General features: G+C 47.7%; 1 protein-coding gene across 1 annotated transcript in view; it reads left to right on the top strand.

The window, feature by feature from the left end:
* Positions 1-496: 496 nt before the first annotated feature.
* LOC127339171 (uncharacterized) overlaps positions 497-20177 on the top strand; it is a 40503-nt gene continuing 20822 nt past the window's right edge. The window contains exon 1 of the mRNA XM_051365052.2: positions 497-2105. Within this exon, the coding sequence (XP_051221012.1) occupies positions 533-2105 (1573 nt within the window). The 5' untranslated portion in view covers positions 497-532. The remainder of the gene's footprint in view (positions 2106-20177) is intronic.

Below are 20177 nucleotides of genomic sequence, written 5' to 3'. Positions count from 1 at the left end.
ACCATCGAAGCCCCGACCCGAGCCCACTGGCCCGGCCTCCTCTCACCCGACCGGCGTCGCCCCCATGAGCCATCCCTCCACCGCGCGCACACGAACTCCCCGGCCATCTTTGGCAGCGGGGGTGCCACCACCACAATGGGGGAGGCTGGTGAATTGTTTTTGTACAATGATCGAACGCGATTCGCTCATTTAAATTGATCGGACGGTCCGGAAGGCAGGTGATGAGTGGCTATTTTACAGCCGGCCGAAAAACATAAATCTTTGGCTCCTCTTTGTAAATCGGCACGATTAGTCCCTTCCTGTTTGCTTTGGCATTCTCGCGGTCGGCCATCCCACGTGTCAAAATCCGTCCACCAGTCAGCAGGTTCTGCACGCGGGACCCACCTCTCATGGCCCCGCGCGCCATCGCAAGAATCCTCACGTGTTTTTCCCGCGCCCAACTTGGCCATAAATACCCACTCAATGCGAGGCACACCAACAGAATCCGATCATCGATCAGCGCGCACACCACAGAGACCATCTTCCCAAGAGAATGCAGGGCGCAAGGAAGAATTTATCGATGGCGAACGACGCAGCGGGGATCAGCGGGCGGCCCCGTCTGACGCACCTTCGCACTCTCGGCCGTGGCGCGTCGGGCGCCGTCGTGTCGCTCTTCGCGGCCGGCGACAACGAGCTGCTCGCGGTGAAGTCCGCGGGCGCCGCCTCAGCGCAGGCGCAGCTGCGCCGGGAGGAGGGCATCCTCGCCTCGCTCTGCTCCCCCTACGTGCTCCCCTGCCTCGGCTCCCGCGCCGCGGCCGGCGGCGGCGAGTACCAGCTCTTCCTCGAGTTCGCGCCGGGCGGGTCGCTGGCCGACGAGGTGGAGCGGAGCGGGGGCAGCCTCGAGGAGAGCGCCGTACGGTCCTACGCGGCGGATGTCGCCAGGGGCCTCGCGTACCTCCACGGCGCGTCCATGGTGCACGGCGACGTCAAGGGGAGGAATGTGGTGATCGGGGCCGACGGCTGGGCCAAGCTCGCGGACTTTGGGTGCGCGAGGAGCGTCGATTCAGCGGGCCCTATCGGGGGTACTCCGGCTTTCATGGCGCCAGAGGTGGTGCGCGGGGAGGAGCAGGGCCCGGCCGCCGACGTGTGGGCGCTGGGATGCACCGTCATCGAGATGGCCACCGGTCACGCTCCCTGGAGCGGCGTGGACAGCGTGTTCGCCGCGGTGCACCTGATCGGGTACACAGACGCCGTGCCGGAGGCGCCCAAGCGGATGTCGGCCGAGGGAAAGGATTTCCTGGACAAGTGCCTCAGGCGGCGCGCCGATGAGCGGTGGACGGCGGAGCAGCTGCTGGAACACCCGTTCCTTGCATCCGCCGGCTGCGGCGGCGACGTCGAGGCCAAGTGGGTCTCTCCCAAGAGCACGTTGGACGCCGCAATGTGGGAGTCTGACGCCGACGAGGACGACGACATTGTGCCCGATTACACGGCCGATCAGAGGATGAAGGCGCTCGCAGAATCCTACTCGGTCTTGCCGGACTGGGAGTCGGACGACGGCTGGATCAATGTATTGAGTGTCCAATCTGGACTACCCAACGGCGCGGCGGCTGAAACGCCGGCCGTGTGGTCCAGCAATGAATCTTCGCCGACGGTCGCACTGGCCGGGGAGTCGACGTCCGACGGATGTTGTTGGGATGATGAAGGATTAGAAGAAGAGATAGGAGTAGAAGACGGTCTAGTCACTGGTGCTGCTGTGCCGGTGGCCGCGGCGCCGTCGGTGGAGGCGGCGTGCGATTACGACACATGCTCTTGGGACGAAGGATTATTGCTAGTAGAAGCAGCAGAAATGGGCGCCGAAGCTTTGGACGCCGGCGCGGGCGTCGGCGACGAGCTGGCCTTGCAGAATGTAGGAGTAGCCGATAACCAAGATTCAGTGAATCAGCAGCTGGTAGATGTATATTGGGATCCCATTAGCGATCCGACTGTAGTTGCTGATAGTGAATCAATGCCAGATTTCCTCTACCTCTATTTTTCCTCCACCTTGCTCTTGCGCTTTTACTTCAAAGTCCAAACAGAAACCACGAATCTGAACATTTCGTCTGAGAATCACATGAACTCGACACGATGTAAAGCAGAGCGACAACCTCCAACATGTTCATGCACCGTTTTCAGAAACTGGTGGAGCGAAACGTGGTCGTAGGTCGGAACTGTTTCCGTTGCCTTGGTAGCTTTTCGACAGCTCAGTGAGGCACACCCCATCTACCCGTGGACACGTTCCTCAGGCTCAAAGCAACGGCAAAAGAAGCCATGATTCCGTGGCGACCTCTGCGAATTGCTGACAGATGCGGCAAGCGGCGCAGCTACGTGTGCGCTCTGCAACTTTCATCTAGCTCTGAAACAGCTCTAATCCTGCCAGCTTTCGCTCATCCAAGTGGCAGGCAAGGCGAGCTGTACACTTTGGTGGTCGCACACGTTGTCCAGCACTTGGGAGTCTTTTTTTTTTAAGAATGGAGGTTTTATCCAGCCTCTCCATCAAAATAACGCACATATTTTTTTTATTAAAATTATTCAACATAGCCTAAAGGTAATACAAGGATCAGTCCAAAACCGCACAATTAACGACAACTGTGGCATATCTACAAGTGCGATGAAGAAGGTGGACATGTGAGGGACGGTTACACCAACCTCACCTACGTGTATCATCTAAAACTCAAGGCTGCACCAAGCCGGAGCAGAAATCAGTGCAGAATGTACCGTTGCACATGCTTCAGGAGTCATCACCGCCATCTATCACTAACCCATCTTCAGGACATGGATCAATGCATTAACTTTGCTAGGCCCGCCATCGACTTCACCATGGCGCTAGACAACACCACCTCCCTGTGTGAGATCATCATGCCACGTCTGTCACCGAGTACCCGCTGCACCACGCCGTGAAACTCGCTGTTGTTGACAAGGAAGATGCACACTGCTCCACCTCTTGCCTCCACCATCCATTATCTGCTCCTTAAAAAATGCCCTCATGAGGGAGATCAACGCAGAAAGCACTGCATCGTCCGATCCGGGATATCTAGATCTAGGGTTTCACCCGGAGCAACACGAGTAGGGAGATACCGACTACAAAGGCGATGCCTTCAACAAGCTAACGCCATGAGACACCGACATCGCCCGCCATGACCGTAGTCAGAGCTCGGTTTTCACCGGAAGCTGCACCTCCCCAACTCGCCACAGGCCACCACCAACCGGCCGACCACCTCTGACGGAGGAGGATGCCACCATCACCATGCCCGATTTACTCATGTTGTAGACGAAGCCCCGGATCAACCGGATGTCGACGTCGAGCAACAAAACATGAGGTAGATGTCGAGACCTGTTCGAGTTCATCTAGGCCTAGATCGGGTTTGCCTCAACCACGCCCATAGCTGCCCCGCGTACTTGTTGGTTCACCTTTTTTCGATAAAGGGCACTTTTATTACTCAAGAGTTAAGTAATACCCACAGTCGTTTGATAGTATATAATCATAAAAAGTCGGTACTAAAGTGCGGTATAAAGGAATAAAATTAGTCATCTGAAACAGCCACATGAGGAAAAGTTCTACGACTATGTAGCCACCCATATTGGGAAATAAACTCCTTGGCCGTTTCCTCCAAACGTGTAGACACCTCCGTAAAGAGGCCGTGGTCCTCCAGGCGCTGGAGCGGTGATCATGAACGGAGCAATGTCGTACACCGGTAGATGACCTGCATAAGAGAAGAATGTTTGTCATCAAAAACCTTGTCATTTTTACATAGTCAAAGTGACCATATTATGGCAATTGTTCCCACTCTGATAAGAACTTTAAACCTAGAATCCACCCTACTAAGCCAATTGCCAAAAATATTTGTAACGCTTTTTGGAGGATATAAGGAAGAGTCCATCTAAATGATTGATCAAATAGATCTAGCGAAATGGCAGTTGAAGAAAAGATGTTTAATAGTCTCTTCTTCTTGACAGAAAACACATTTCGTATAACCGTGCCACTTACGCTTTGCAAAGTTATCTTTAATTAGAATAACATTCCAACGAAAGGTACCATGTGAAACCCTTAGTATTCAATGGTATTTTCATCTTCCAAATATTTTTATTATTAAGTATGATGTGTTGGTTCACCTGGCAATGGGAGGAAGATCCATTCAACGAGGCAGTTAATCCATGACGCTCGTGCAGATCCCATGGATTACATCAGCACCCAGGTTCGGTAGATATCTTCCTAGATATTAGCTACTCCAACATATATATCCAGCTAATTCGGGGATTATCTGCAGGGATCCAGGTTTGGGTAGATGGTTGAGCTGCATCCTGGGATGATGTGGGAACTACGTAACACGTTTGATCTTTGATATTTGTTGGAGCACAAAATATCTAATGGCAGCCCCTTTATGGGAAAAAATAATAATCTAATGCCAGCCCGATCGGTTCGATACACGTTTACACAGCCGTGATCATGCGACGTGCGTGGGTAGCGGCCGGCCGTCACATCGGTCGCCCACATCAGGAAGCTCTGATCTACAGTTGGAGCATCTCCAGGTGTTGAGGCAAGTCAGGCTAAAATTTGGCGCTATTTAGTACCGGATGAATGTAATTTTTGGTTTGAGGAGGCCCATTTTCCCAGCGACAAATTCAGGGTCGCGCTCAACCACCCGGTAAAAAGCGACGGTGCAGTCGCCGGGAAGGGGAACCGTCGAGTGGCAACCACGTCCATCGACGTATTGAACCGCCGTAATGGATCACAAACTGGCCTCGAGGCGCGAACCGCCGGAGCACTAACTCCGCCGAAGAGCAACCGCCGCTCTCTTCATCGACAGACCACTACATAAACGTTTTGTGATCTACCGGCCGGCGCCATTCATCTCTTCACCATCCTCTGTCGTCGGACACTTCAGCATGAGTAGTCTCTCTTTATCATCGGACACAGACAGCGAGGGGAAATCGCCTGGATGGCGCCATTGGTGGGACCGAGATGTATCGTCTAGCAGCGACAATTCCCCGCCGCCGGAAAGCGACGATTCACTGCCGCCGAAAAGCGACGATTCCCAGCCGCCGGACAGCAAGGACAAGGAAGAGGCTGAGGAGCAGGACGAGGAAGAGGCTGAGGAGGAGGAGGAAGAGGCTGAGGAGGAGAAGGAGGAAGCGGCGGCCCGGGTGAAGGCGGACGCGGACGGGAAGGCGGAGGCGAAGGCGAAGGCGCAGCCGGCGTGCACCTTCGACGATGAGGAGGACAGTAGTTCCTCCGACGCGTCGACCGACGCTGCCTCTTCGGAGGAGGTGAAGAGCCGGAAGCGCCAACGTGAGGACGATGACACAGGGCCATCATGGAAGAAGTAGTTTTTTTTTTAAGTTTTTATATGTCTTGTTTATGTTTTCCCGAAGTATTTATATGTAAATTGTTAATGTTGCACGCTCGCCTACAAATTTCTTCTATCTATTAAATTAAAAACTTTCCCCAAAGCACACGCGCGCCGTATCTCGGGAAGACGATGCGAGGAGGACGAAGATCGACCTCTGTCGCTGACAAGTCGGGCTAGACGATTCCCGTGCTTTCGTTTCGTCCGGAGTCCCCGAGTGCTCCCCTGGGTGCCGGGGATGACATGGGCTCTCCGGATGGATGAAATCCCAAATCCGGGCGAAAACGAGGAACCAGGGACGCGACTGAGCCATTTTCGTCCATCTGGATGAAAAAAAGCATCCTGAGAGCTTCGTCGGGGAGACGACTAGAGATGCTCTTATTCAAGCTGCTCCGATTTGGGGGAGGAAAAGAGGAATGCTATGGTCGTGGTCAGCTCTGACCGACGGTTATGCAAAAGCAGATGTTTCCCTTTACGGTGGGTTTTAAACACCTTTTCAAAACAAAACAAAAAGAGTAGAGGACATAACCAGTGCTATCTTCGATACAATCCATATAATCTGATATGGGGGATGAAGGAGATATGCCCTAGAGGCAATAATAAAGTGGTTATTATTTATATCTTTATGTTTATGATAAATGTTTATATATCATGCTAGAATTGTATTAACCGAAACATTAGTACATGTGTGATATGTAGACAAACAAGAAGTCCCTAGTATGCCTCTTAAACTAGCTTGTTGATTAATAGATGATTAGTTTCATAATCATGAACATTGGATGTTATTAATAACAAGGTTATGTCATTGTGTGAATGATGTAATGGACACACCCAATTGAGCGTAGCATAAGATCTCGTCATTAAGTTATTTGCTATAAGCTTTCGATACATAGTTACCTAGTCCTTATGACCATGAGATCATGTAAATCACTTATACCGGAAAGGTACTTTGATTACACCAAACACCACTGCGTAAATGGGTGGCTATAAAGGTGGGATTAAGTATCCGGAAAGTATGAGTTGAGGCATATGGATCAACAGTGGGATTTGTCCATCCCGATGACGGATAGATATACTCTGGGCCCTCTCGGTGGAATGTCGTCTAATGTCTTGCAAGCATATGAATGAGTTCATAAGAGACCACATACCACGGTACGAGTAAAGAGTACTTGTCAGGAGACGAGGTTGAACAAGGTATAGAGTGATACCGAAGATCAAACCTCGGACAAGTAAAATATCGCGAGACAAAGGGAATTGGTAATGTATGTGAATGGTTCATTCGATCACTAAAGTCATCGTTGAATATGTGGGAGCCATTATGGATCTCCAGATCCTGCTATTGGTTATTGGTCGGAGTGAGTACTCAACCATGTCCGCATAGTTCACGAACCGTAGGGTGACACACTTAAAGTTGGATGTTGAAATGGTAGTACTTGAATATGGAATGGAGTTCGAATATTTGTTCGGAGTCCCGGATGAGATCCCGGACATCACGAGGAGTTCCGGAATGGTCCGGAGAATAAGATTCATATATAGGATGTCATTTTATGTGAAATAAAATGTCGCGGAAGGTTCTATGGAAGGTTCTAGAAGGTTCTAGAAAAGTCCGGAAGAAACCACCAAGGAAGGTGGAGTCCACATGGGACTCCACCTCCATGGCCGGCCAGCCCTAGGTGGGGAGGAGTCCCAAGTGGACTCCCCTTAGGGGGCCGGCCACCCCCCACATGGGAGGTGGAAATCCCACCTTTTGGTGGGAGTCCTAGTTGGGCTAGGTTTCCCCCTCTTATGGAAGGTTTTTGGTTCGAGTCTTATTCGAAGACTTGGACACCAACTCTTGGGGATCCACCTATATAATGAGGGACCAAGGGAGGGGGCCGGCCACCCTAAGACCACAAGCTGGCCGCCCCCCTTGAAGTGGCCGGCCACCCCCTCCCAAACCCTAGCCGCCCCCCTCTCCTCCATATAGCCCGCGTAGCTTAGCGAAGCTCCGCCGGACTTCTCCACCGCCACCGACACCACTCCGTTGTGCTGTCGGATTCAAGAGGAGCTACTACTTCCACTGCCCGCTGGAACGGGGAGGTGGACGTCGTCTTCATCAACAACCAAACGTGTGACCGAGTACGGAGGTGCTGCCCGTTCGTGGCGCCGGAACCGATCGTGATCAAGATCTTCTACGCGCTTTTGCAAGCGGCAAGTGATCGTCTACCGCAGCAACAAGAGCCTCATCTTGTAGGCTTTGGAATCTCTTCAAGGGTGAGACTCGATACCCCCTCGTTGCTACCGTCTTCTAGATTGCATCTTGGCTTGGATTGCGTGTTCGCCGTAGGAAAATTTTTGTTTTCTATGCAACGTTATCCTACAGTGGTATCAGAGCCGTGTCTATGCATAGATGGTTGCACGAGTAGAACACAATGGTTTGTGGGCGTTGATGCTCTTGTTATCTTTAGTTTGAGTACTTTGCATCTTTATGGCATAGTGGGATGAAGCGGCTCGGACTAACTTTACATGACCGCGTTCATGAGACTTGTTCCTCGTTCGACATGCAACTTGTATTGCATAAGAGGCTTTGCGGGTGTCTGTCTCTCCTACTATAGTAAAGATTCAATTTACTCTTCTATTGAAAACATTAGTATCAACGTTGTGGTTCATGTTCGTAGGTAGATTAGATCTCTCTCGAAAACCCTAAACCACGTAAAATATGCAAACCAAATTAGAGACGTCTAACTTGTTTTTGCAGGGTTTGGTGATGTGATATGGCCATAATGTGATGATGAATATGTATGAGATGATCATTATTGTATTGTGGCAACCGGCAGGAGCCTTATGGTTGTCTTTAAATTTCATGTTGAGTAGTATTTCAAAGTAGTTGTAATAGTTGCTACATGGAGGACAATCATGAAGACGGCGCCATTGACCTTGACGCTACGCCGACGATGATGGAGATCATGCCCGAAGATGATGGAGATCATGTCCGTGCTTTGGAGATGAAGATCAAAGGCGCAAAGACAAAAGGGCCATATCATATCACATATAAACTGCATGTGATGTTAATCCTTTTTATGCATCTTATTTTGCTTAGATCGCGACGGTAGCATTATAAGATGATCCCTCACTAAAATCTCAAGATAATAAAGTGTTCATCCTTAGTAGCACCGTTGCCAAGACTTGTCGTTTCGAAGCATCTCGTGATGATCGGATGTGATAGAATCAACAAGTGCATACAACGGGTGCAAGACAGTTTTGCACATGCGGATACTAAGGTGGCCTTGACGAGCCTAGCATGTACAGACATGGTCTCGGAACACGTGATACCGAAAGGTAGAGCATGAATCATATGGTTGATATGATGAACACTTTGAGTGTTCGCCATTGAAGTCACACCTTTTCTCGTGATGATCGGGCTTAGGTGCGGTGGATTTGGTTCGTGTGATCACTAAGACAATGCGAGGGATATTGTTTTGAGTGGGAGTTCACCTAGATTTTTAATTATGTTGAATTAAAATTTGAACTCAATTTGTCATAAACTTAGTCTAAACTATTGCAAATATATGTTGTAGAGATGGCGTCCCCAATCAATTTTAATCAGTTCCTAGAGAAAGAGAAACTTAAGAGCAACGGTAGCAACTTCACCGACTGGTTCCGTCATGTGAGGATCTTCCTCTCTGGGGGAAATCTGCAATTTGTGCTTGATGCACCGCTAGGTGACCCTCCTGCAGAAGATGAAACCGATGAAGTAAAAGCTGTTTACGCGACTCGGAAAACTCGGTACTCTCAAGTTCAGTGTGCCATCCTGTGCAGTCTGGAATCCGATCTTCAAAAACGTTTTGAGCACCATGATCCTCATGAGTTGATGAATGAGCTGAAAGCTATATTCGAGACTCATGCGGCCGTGGAATGCTATGAAGCTTCGAAACATTTCTTCAGCTGTATGATGGAAGAAGGCAGCTCCGTTAGTGAGCACATGCTCGCCATGACCGGGCATGCGAAGAAACTCAGTGACTTGGGAATAGTGATTCCTAATAGACTGTGGATTAATCGTGTCCTTCAATCACTGCCACCAAGTTACAAGAACTTTGTGATGAATTACAATATGCAGAACATGAACAAGGAGTTACCTGAACTCTTTGGCATGCTAAAAGCTGCAGAGATTGAAATCAAGAAAGAGCACCAAGTGTTGATGGTCAACAAGACCACCAGTTTCAAGAAACAGGGCAAGTCTAAGGGAAAATTCAAGAAGGGTGGCAAGAAAGCTGCCACGCCTCCTATGAAACCTAAGAACGGCCCTAAGCCTGATGCTGAGTGCTTTTACTGCAAGGAGAAGGGACACTGGAAGCGTAATTGCTCCAAATATCTGGCTGATCTGAAGAGCGGCCTTGTCAAGAAAAAGAAAGAAGGTATATCTGATATACATGTTATAGATGTTTATCTCACTGGTTCTCGTTCTAGTACCTGGGTATTGGATACTGGTTCGGTTGCTCATATTTGTAACTCGAAACAGGAACTAAAGAATAAACGAAGACTACTGAAAGATGAAGTGACGATGCGCGTTGGAAATGGATCCAAAGTCGATGTGATCGCTGTCGGCACACTTCCTCTACATCTACCTTCGGGATTAGTTTTAAGCCTAAATAATTGTTATTTTGTACCCGCGTTGAGCATGAACATTATATCTGGATCTTGTTTAATGCAAGACGGTTATTCATTCAAGTCTGAGAATAATGGTTGTTCTATTTTTATGAATAATATCTTTTATGGTCGAGCACCACAAAAGAATGGCTTATTTCTGTTAGATCTCGATAGTAGTGATACGCATATACATAACATTGATGCTAAACGAATTAAATTAAATGATAATTCTACTTATATGTGGCACTGTCGTCTTGGTCATATTGGAGTGAAACGCATGAAGAAACTCCATACTGATGGATTACTTGAATCACTTGACTTTGAGTCACTTGATAGATGCGAAGCATGTCTAATGGGAAAAATGACAAAGACTCCATTTTCTGGTATGATGGAGCGAGCTACAGACTTATTGGAAATCATACATACCGATGTATGTGGACCAATGAGTGTAGCATCGCGCGGTGGTTATCGTTATGTTCTAACCTTCACATATGATCTGAGTAGATATGGGTATATCTATTTCATGAAACATAAATCCGAAACTTTCGAGAAGTTTAAGGAATTTCAAAGTGAAGTAGAAAATCAACGTAACAAGAAGATCAAATTTCTACGATCTGATCGTGGAGGTGAATATCTGAGTTATGAGTTTGTCATGCATTTAAAGAAATGCGGAATACTTTCACAATTGACACCGCCGGGAACACCTCAACGAAACGGTGTGTCCGAACGTCGTAATCGAACTCTCTTAGATATGATTCGTAGTATGATTTGCCGTTATCATTTTGGAGTTATGCATTAGAGACAGCCGCATTCACTTTAAATAGAGCACCATCAAAATCCGTAGAAACGACACCGTATGAATTATGGTTTAACAAGAAACCTAAGCAGTCGTTCCTGAAAGTTTGGGGTTGCGAAGCCTATGTAAAGAAGTTACAACCGGACAAGCTAGAACCCAAAGCGGAGAAATGCGTCTTCATAGGATACCCTAAGGAAACTATAGGGTACACTTTCTATCACAGATCCGAAGGCAAAATCTTTGTTGCTAAGAACGGAACCTTTCTTGAGAAAGAATTTCTCACTAAAGAAGTGACTGAACGAGGAAACTACTGAACCTCGCAGATCGACAAGGGAACGTGCCACTCCTGATTGGTATGATCCTTGTCTAAATGTCATGATTGTGGATAACAATGATGAGGACCCTGCGACGTATGAAGAAGCGATGATAAGCCCAGATTCCAACAAATGGCAAGAAGCCATGAAATCCGAAATGGGATCCATGTATGATAACAAAGTATGGACTTTGGTAGACTTACCTGATAGCCGAAAGGCTGTCGAGAATAAATGGATCTTCAAGAGAAAAACAGATGCTGATGGTAATATTACTGTCTATAAAGCTCAACTTGTCGCAAAGGGTTTCCGACAAATTCAAGGAGTTGACTACGATGAGACTTTCTCACCTGTAGCGAAGCTAAAATCTGTGAGGATTTTGTTAGCAATAGCTGCATTTTTCGATTATGAGATTTGGCAGATGGATGTCAAAACGGCGTTCCTTAATGGAGACATTGAGGAAGAGTTGTATATGGTATAACCCAAAGGTTTTGTCGATCCTAAAAATGCTGACAAAGTATGCAAACTTCAGCGCTCAATCTATGGACTGAAGCAAGCATCAAGAAGTTGGAACCGATGTTTTGATAAGGTGATCAAAGACTTCGGGTTTATACAGTGTCATGGAGAGGCCTGTATTTACAAGAAAGTGAGTGGGAGCTCTGTAGCATTCCTGATATTATATGTAGATGACATATTATTGATCGGGAATGATATAGAACTATTAAGCAGTGTTAAGGGTTATTTGAATAATAGTTTTTCAATGAAAGACCTTGGTGAAGCATCGTATATATTAGGCATCAAGATTTATAGAGATAGATCAAGACGCCTAATAGGGCTATCACAGAGTACATATCTGGACAAGATTCTAAAGAAGTTTAGAATGGACGAAAGTAAGAAAGGGTTCTTACCTATGTTACCAGGCAAGGTATTGAGTAAGACTCAAGGACCGGCTACGGCAGAAGAAAGAGAAAGGATGAGTAATATCCCCTATGCCTCGGCAGTAGGATCTATCATGTATGCCATGCTATGTACTAGACCGGATATAGCACATGCTGTTAGTTTGACTAGCAGATATCAAAGTGATCCAGGAATGGAACACTGGACAGCGGTCAAGAATATCCTGAAGTACTTGAAAAGAACTAAGGATATGTTTCTTTGTTATGGAGGTGACCAAGAGCTCGTTGTAAACGGTTACACCGATGCAAGTTGGAACACTGATCCTGATGACTCTAAGTCACAATCTGGGTACGTGTTTATATTGAATGGTGCTGCAGTAAGCTGGGCAAGCTCGAAGCAGTGCACGGTAGCGAAGTCTTCAACAGAATCAGAGTACATAGCGGCTTCAGAGGCTTCATCAGAAGCGGTATGGATGAAGAGGTTCATTGTAGAGCTCGGTGTGGTTCCTAGTGCATTGGACCCATTAATCATTTACTGTGATAACATGGGTGCCATCGCCAATGCACAAGAGCCAAGGTCACACAAGAGGCTGAAGCATATCAAGCTGCGTTACCACTCGATTCGCGAGTACATCGAAGATGGAGAAGTAAAGATTTGCAAAGTACACACTGATCTGAATGTAGCAGATCCGTTGACTAAAGCTCTCCCTAGGGCAAAGCATGACCAACACCAGAATGCCATGGGTGTTAGGTATATTACAATGTAATCTAGATTATTGACTCTAGTGCAAGTGGGAGACTGAAGGAGATATGCCCTAGAGGCAATAATAAAGTGGTTATTATTTATATCTTTATGTTTATGATAAATGTTTATATATCATGCTAGAATTGTATTAACCGAAACATTAGTACATGTGTGATATGTAGACAAACAAGAAGTCCCTAGTATGCCTCTTAAACTAGCTTGTTGATTAATGGATGATTAGTTTCATAATCATGAACATTGGATGTTATTAATAACAAGGTTATGTCATTGTGTGAATGATGTAATGGACACACCCAATTGAGCGTAGCATAAGATCTCGTCATTAAGTTATTTGCTATAAGCTTTCGATACATAGTTACCTAGTCCTTATGACCATGAGATCATGTAAATCACTTATACCGGAAAGGTACTTTGATTACACCAAACACCACTGCGTAAATGGGTGGCTATAAAGGTGGGATTAAGTATCCGGAAAGTATGAGTTGAGGCATATGGATCAACAGTGGGATTTGTCCATCCCGATGACGGATAGATATACTCTGGGCCCTCTCGGTGGAATGTCGTCTAATGTCTTGCAAGCATATGAATGAGTTCATAAGAGACCACATACCACGGTACGAGTAAAGAGTACTTGTCAGGAGACGAGGTTGAACAAGGTATAGAGTGATACCGAAGATCAAACCTCGGACAAGTAAAATATCGCGAGACAAAGGGAATTGGTAATGTATGTGAATGGTTCATTCGATCACTAAAGTCATCGTTGAATATGTGGGAGCCATTATGGATCTCCAGATCCCGCTATTGGTTATTGGTCGGAGTGAGTACTCAACCATGTCCGCATAGTTCACGAACCGTAGGGTGACACACTTAAAGTTGGATGTTGAAATGGTAGTACTTGAATATGGAATGGAGTTCGAATATTTGTTCGGAGTCCCGGATGAGATCCCGGACATCACGAGGAGTTCCGGAATGGTCTGGAGAATAAGATTCATATATAGGATGTCATTTTATGTGAAATAAAATGTCGCGGAAGGTTCTATGGAAGGTTCTAGAAGGTTCTAGAAAAGTCCGGAAGAAACCACCAAGGAAGGTGGAGTCCACATGGGACTCCACCTCCATGGCCGGCCAGCCCTAGGTGGGGAGGAGTCCCAAGTGGACTCCCCCTTAGGGGGCCGGCCACCCCCCACATGGGAGGTGGAAATCCCACCTTTTGGTGGGAGTCCTAGTTGGGCTAGGTTTCCCCCTCTTATGGAAGGTTTTTGGTTCGGGTCTTATTCGAAGACTTGGACACCTACTCTTGGGGATCCACCTATATAATGAGGGACCAAGGGAGGGGGCCGGCCACCCTAAGACCACAAGCTGGCCGCCCCCCTTGAAGTGGCCGGCCACCCCCTCCCAAACCCTAGCCGCCCCCCTCTCCTCCATATAGCCCGCGTAGCTTAGCGAAGCTCCGCCGGACTTCTCCACCGCCACCGACACCACGCCGTCGTGCTGTCGGATTCAAGAGGAGCTACTACTTCCGCTGCCCGCTGGAACGGGGAGGTGGACGTCGTCTTCATCAACAACCGAACGTGTGACCGAGTACGGAGGTGCTGCCCGTTCGTGGCGCCGGAACCGATCGTGATCAAGATCTTCTACGTGCTTTTGCAAGCGGCAAGTGATCGTCTACCGCAGCAACAAGAGCCTCATCTTATAGGCTTTGGAATCTCTTCAAGGGTGAGACTCGATACCCCCTCGTTGCTACCGTCTTCTAGATTGCATCTTGGCTTGGATTGCGTGTTCGCCGTAGGAAAATTTTTGTTTTCTATGCAACGTTATCCTACAGGGGAACCCAGCTAGATCATCCTCAATTGTTGCCCGATCTTTCACAGCGAGAACCCGAGTAGATAGAATCTCCCAACAACGCGATGAACGCAGCCTGGAGAAGAGGGAACGAATCCAGCAAGCAACGGATCGATGAACGATACACCTCAAACCTTGAGCTAGATAATCCTTGATGAACACAAGAACCTTCGTAGCAGATATAATAGATAAACGGCAGCGCCGTACCCCTGGAGGGATGATACACGTGAACACACGCAATGGGATAAACCCTAATCTTTAGTCTAAACTTGTCTACCTAAACCCTAGCCGTCCCTCCACCTTATATGAGGGGGTAGTGGCCGGCCAGCCCTAGTGGGCCTCCCTAACTTGGTTTGGATAGGCCAAAACCAAACTGACTCAAATTAATAAAAACCCTAATTGGCCCACATATGACCATTACATAAACTAAGATAATTAAGCTGGTGGAGTCCTGAATCTGGGCTCCACATAGGCCTACATGCCCGTATCATCCCCCCCCCCCCCCTCAAGAAGCGTTGTCCCCAACGCGTGAGGGTCTTCTGGAAAAGGTGGCGTGATATGAACATGACACGTCCTCGCTGTGCTCCAGTCTTGCTTGCCTTCCACACCACATCCTCTCTCGCGGCCCGCTTGACTTGATACAGCACTTGGCGCCTCCTTTCTTCTCCACGTGAGCTTGGACTTCTGCGCCAATACCTTCTTCTTGCGAGGTTTTGATGGAACCCTATGTCGCTGAACATGACCCTGCACAAGATGTGTAATGCCTGGGCCACATAAATGTCTCACACGTCCATCCTTGCCTCGGTGCATCCGCGGTGTCGCGGAAAACTGGACTGCAGTACTCCTAGCACGGTAGTGCCGCAGCCCACCGTCTCCACTGACGCGCTCGCCTCCCACTCCTCCCACGCGCATCTGCGCCACATGTACTGAAACACCATCAGCACAAACATCATCAGTCTGCATACTAGCATCAACACAAACTGGAACTGTAGCACATGCTGCAACATCCACATCAACAACAAGTGTAGCTTCATCCGGCTTGTCACCAACAAGAACTGGCTTGTCATCTATAGGCATGGCTGAAACATCACCAATATCAATGCTCAGAACATCATGCACCTCTTGATGCACTTTAGGCTTGTGCAACTTCTCATTACGCACCACTAACTCCACATCGGACTTGATATGATCATCACCCATAGGCTTCAAAGTCCGCTGTTTGCCACCATGCATAAAAGAATATGTATTTGTTCTCCCAGCATGTGTCACATTGCGATCATACTGCCAAGGACGCCCAAGTAGAAATCCACACACCTCCAATGGCAACACATCGCACCCTATCTCATCAACATAATCATCAACTGTAAATGGCACACGCACCTTGTGAGTAATCTTCAGCATACCACAGCTATTCAACCACTCAAGACGTTTAGGTTCAGGAAGATGCCATGTAGACAACCCCAATGCTGCCACCATCGCCTTGCTTATGCCATTAGTACAGCTACCACCATCAATCATCAACTTGCAAGCCTTGCCCTTTATAATGCACTGAGTCTGAAACAAACTCCACCGCTGAACCTTGTCAACTGTCTTGCAAGCATCACCTTGTACCTTCTTGAGTTGCATATTCAGCCCGCTCAATGGTACATCCTCCTCAACAGTCACAATAGTGCTCTTGGTATCAGAGACAGGTTTCCTCTCCTCTGAAGATATCACCTTACCCGTAGTGACTGTTGGTAGTGGAACAACCTCCTTAATAGGAACTATGCACTTGGTCACTTCCTCTATTGTATGCACAACTCCGGATGGCTGATCACTTTCCTCAATATACGGTAACACGAAACCATCACGAAGAAAACTTTTGAAATCCTCCCAAGTATAAGCAAACTCGCCTCTATCAATTGCATTACACCAAAAAATGTCCAACTCCTTGTCCACACGCCGGTGAGCGAGAACATATGCATCATAACCACTGAACTCCTTATTGTATGTGCGACATCGATTGAAACCCAATTCCATATTCCTTTCCCAATGTTCATATTCCTCAACTGACGCATAATGGTGTAAATACCACTTCAGTTCGGACACGTGACGCTGTACTCCCTTCCGTATGTCAAGGTAATCATTGAAAACAATACTTGATATCTTCCGAAGAGAACACCTCATGCCCAGAACATCGCCTGGAAATGAAACCATCGCGGAAGACTGCTGAAGTGCTGAGTGCGAAGAACTGAAAACAAGCCGATCTGGCCCATCAGACGGTTGGACCGGGCTGGTGACTGGTTGGTCCGGCCCAGCAGCCAGTTTGACCGGGCTGGGGACCGGTTGGTCCGGTCCAGTGGCCGGTTTGACCGGGCGGCCGACCGGGCTGACGCGCAAAGCCCCCTGGACATCAATCTGGTTGGCACCGGCCTGGGAGCCGGTTTTGGCCAGGCCGGCTGGTGGTAGGGCCGGTCCGACCGGGACCTGGGCCGACCGGGCCGGTCCTAGAGCCGGTTGACCGGGCCTGGCGCTGGATGAGCCCCGAAACTCCATCTTCTTCCCCGATTCCAGACTCGAAAATTTGCGATTCTGGCCGCAGAAACTGCCTGAAATGATGGAAAAACTTCGCCCAAACAGCTCCAAACTTCCTCCAACCAACCTCCTTCAACCTAGAGACCAACTCCTCCGATCTAGAGCCGATCTCCTCGAATGCAAACCGATCTAGATGCGATCGATCAACAAATCCTCGCCGTGAGCAACCCAGAAAACTGATACCACATGATATGGGGGAACCCAGCTAGATCCTCCTCAGTTTTTGCCCGATCTTTCACAGCGAGAACCCGGGTAGATAGAATCTCCCAACAACGCGATGAACGCAGCCTGGAGAAGAGGGAACGAATCCAACAAGCAACGGATCGATGAACGATACGCCTCAAACCTTGAGCTAGATAATCCTTGATGAACACAAGAACCTTCACAGCCGATATAATAGATAAACGACAGCGCCGTACCCTCGGAGGGATGATACACGTGAACACACGCAATGGGGTAAGCCCTAGTCTTTAGTCTAAACTTGTCTACCTAAACCCTAGCCGTCCCTCCACCTTATATGAAGGGGTGGTGGCTGGCCAGCCCTAGTGGGCCTCCCTACCTTGGTTTGGACAGGCCCAAACCAAACTGACTCAAATCAATAGAAACCCTAATTGGCCCACATATGACCATTAGACAAACTAAGATAATTAAGCTGGTGGAGTCCTGAATCTGGGCTCCTGATACGTCCAAAACGTATCTACTTTCCCGAACACTTTTGCTATTGTTTTGCCTCTAATTTGTGCATTTTAGATGCAACTAACACGGACTAACGCTGTCAGCAGAACTGCTCTGGTGTCTCGTTTTTGTGCAGAAATCCAACTTTCGGAAAAATCCTCGGAATTTATGCAGAAGGCCCTATTTTCCCAGAAAACTGACGGAGCCAGAAGGACAAACCAGGTGGAGGCCCGAGGGCCCCACACCATAGGGCGGCGCGGCCCAGGGGGGGCCCGCGCGGCCATGTGGTGTGGCCCCCTCGGCCGGCCTCCGACGCCCTCCTTCGGACTACTTATTGGCCTCGACCTAAAAACGCACGGGGAGAAGTCGAAGTAGCCAGAAACCCTCCAGAACGCCGCCACATCGCGAAACTCCGTCGCGGGAGCCAGAAGTCTCCGTTCTGGCACTCCGCCGGGACGGGGAATTGGAGGAGATCATCGCCGCCATCACCACCGACGCCTCTACATCAACCAGCCATGTTTCCCCCATCCATGTGTGAGTAATTCCCCCGCTGTAGGCCGAAGGGGATGGTAGGGATTGGATGAGATTGGTCATGTAATAGCATAAGATTGTTAGGGCATAGTGCCTAGTGTCCGTAATTGGTACTTTGATGATATTGTTGCAACTTGTTATGCTTAATGCTTGTCACTAGGGCCCGAGTGCCATGATCTCAGATCTGAACATGTTATTGTTTCATCATGATATACATTGTTTATGGTCTTACCTGCAAGTTGTATACACATGTCGCTGTCCGGAACCAATGGCCCCGAAGTGACAGAAATCGGGACAACCGGAGGGAATGGTAGCGATGTGAGGATCACATGTGTTCACGGAGTGTTAATGCTTTGCTCCGGTACTCTATTAAAAGGAGTACCTTAATATCCAGTAGTTTCCCTTGAGGCCCGGCTGCCACCGGCTGGTAGGACAAAAGATGTTGTGCAAGTTTCTCATTGCGAGCACGCACGACTATATATGGAACACATGCCTATTGATTGCTTTGTGCTTGGACACCGTTTTATTATTATCTGCAAATGCCCTGCTATGATTGTTACATGAGTTTCTCTCATCCATGCAACGCCCGTCATCCGTCCCCGTGCCTACAGTATTTTAATCCTGCTGTTTACTAAAATCACTACTGCTATCTTTGTTACTCTGCTGCTGTTATTTCACTACTGCTACTGCTATAAAACTGTTACTACTGATAAACTCTTGCGAGCAAGTCTGTTTCCAGGTGCAGCTGAATTGACAACTCCACTGTTAAGGCTTCCAAGTGTTCTTTGTCTCCCCTTGTGTCGAATCAATAAATTGGGTTTTACTTCCCTCGAAGACTGTTGCGATCCCCTATACTTGTGGGTCATCAAGACTATTTTCTGGCGCCGTTGCCGGGGAGCATAGCTTTATTTGGAAGTTCACTTGGATTAATATTGTTCGCTGCAAATTCTCCATCATGGGTAAACCTCGCGATACTAAGGTCGCCATATTACCATCCACTACAAGAAAAGGTACAATTCTGAATACCTCCGCTACACTTGATTCACCATCTGTGATTGATAAACTTGTTTCACCGCCACATGCTTCACATGCGGGTACTTCTGCTGAATCTGAAAACTCTCATGATATTGATAATATTTCTACTGTGCTTGATGATAGTGGTTCTTCGGGATCTTTTCTAGATGCTACAATTGCTAGGTCTAGACAAATTGAAAATACTGAAACTCCTAATGCTACTACACCTGTTAATTCACCTGAACTTGATTATTTTAGTGATGATCCTGATGAAGATTATGTGGAGCTTAATGATGATTTTATTGAAAAATGCAATGCTACTACTGATGGAAGAAAAATTAAAAAGTTGCTTGCAGAACATCTTTGTTAGATATAAACTGTCTCCTGATCCTAAATTTGCCACATCTCCTATAAACATTAGGGATAAAGATTATGATTTTTCTCTTGATATATCTCATATAGCTATTGTTGAGAAAACACCCTTTTGTGGTACTGAAAAAGAAAGTGCTGTTGAACACATGATTGAGTTATCTACTCTAAGTAGCTTGTTTTCTGATGATGTCAAGATGCGTACTTACTTTGTTGCTAAAATCTTTCCATTCTCATTAAAGGATGACGCTAAAACTTGGTATAATAGTTTGCCACCTAATTCTATTAAAAGTCCAAAAGAATTGCTTGATGTTTTCTTCCGTAAATACTTTCCTGCTAGTGCTCAACATATTGCTTTCCAGAGAATTTATAATTTTAACCAGGAAGATGGAGAGAAATTGCCTGAGGCTTGGG

The sequence above is a fragment of the Lolium perenne genome, chromosome 1 (assembly GCF_019359855.2).
Source record: "Lolium perenne isolate Kyuss_39 chromosome 1, Kyuss_2.0, whole genome shotgun sequence".
Classification (NCBI taxonomy): Eukaryota; Viridiplantae; Streptophyta; class Magnoliopsida; order Poales; family Poaceae; genus Lolium; species Lolium perenne.
The sequence above is the reverse complement of the archived record's forward strand: the minus strand, read 5'-3'. Positions and strand labels throughout refer to the sequence as shown.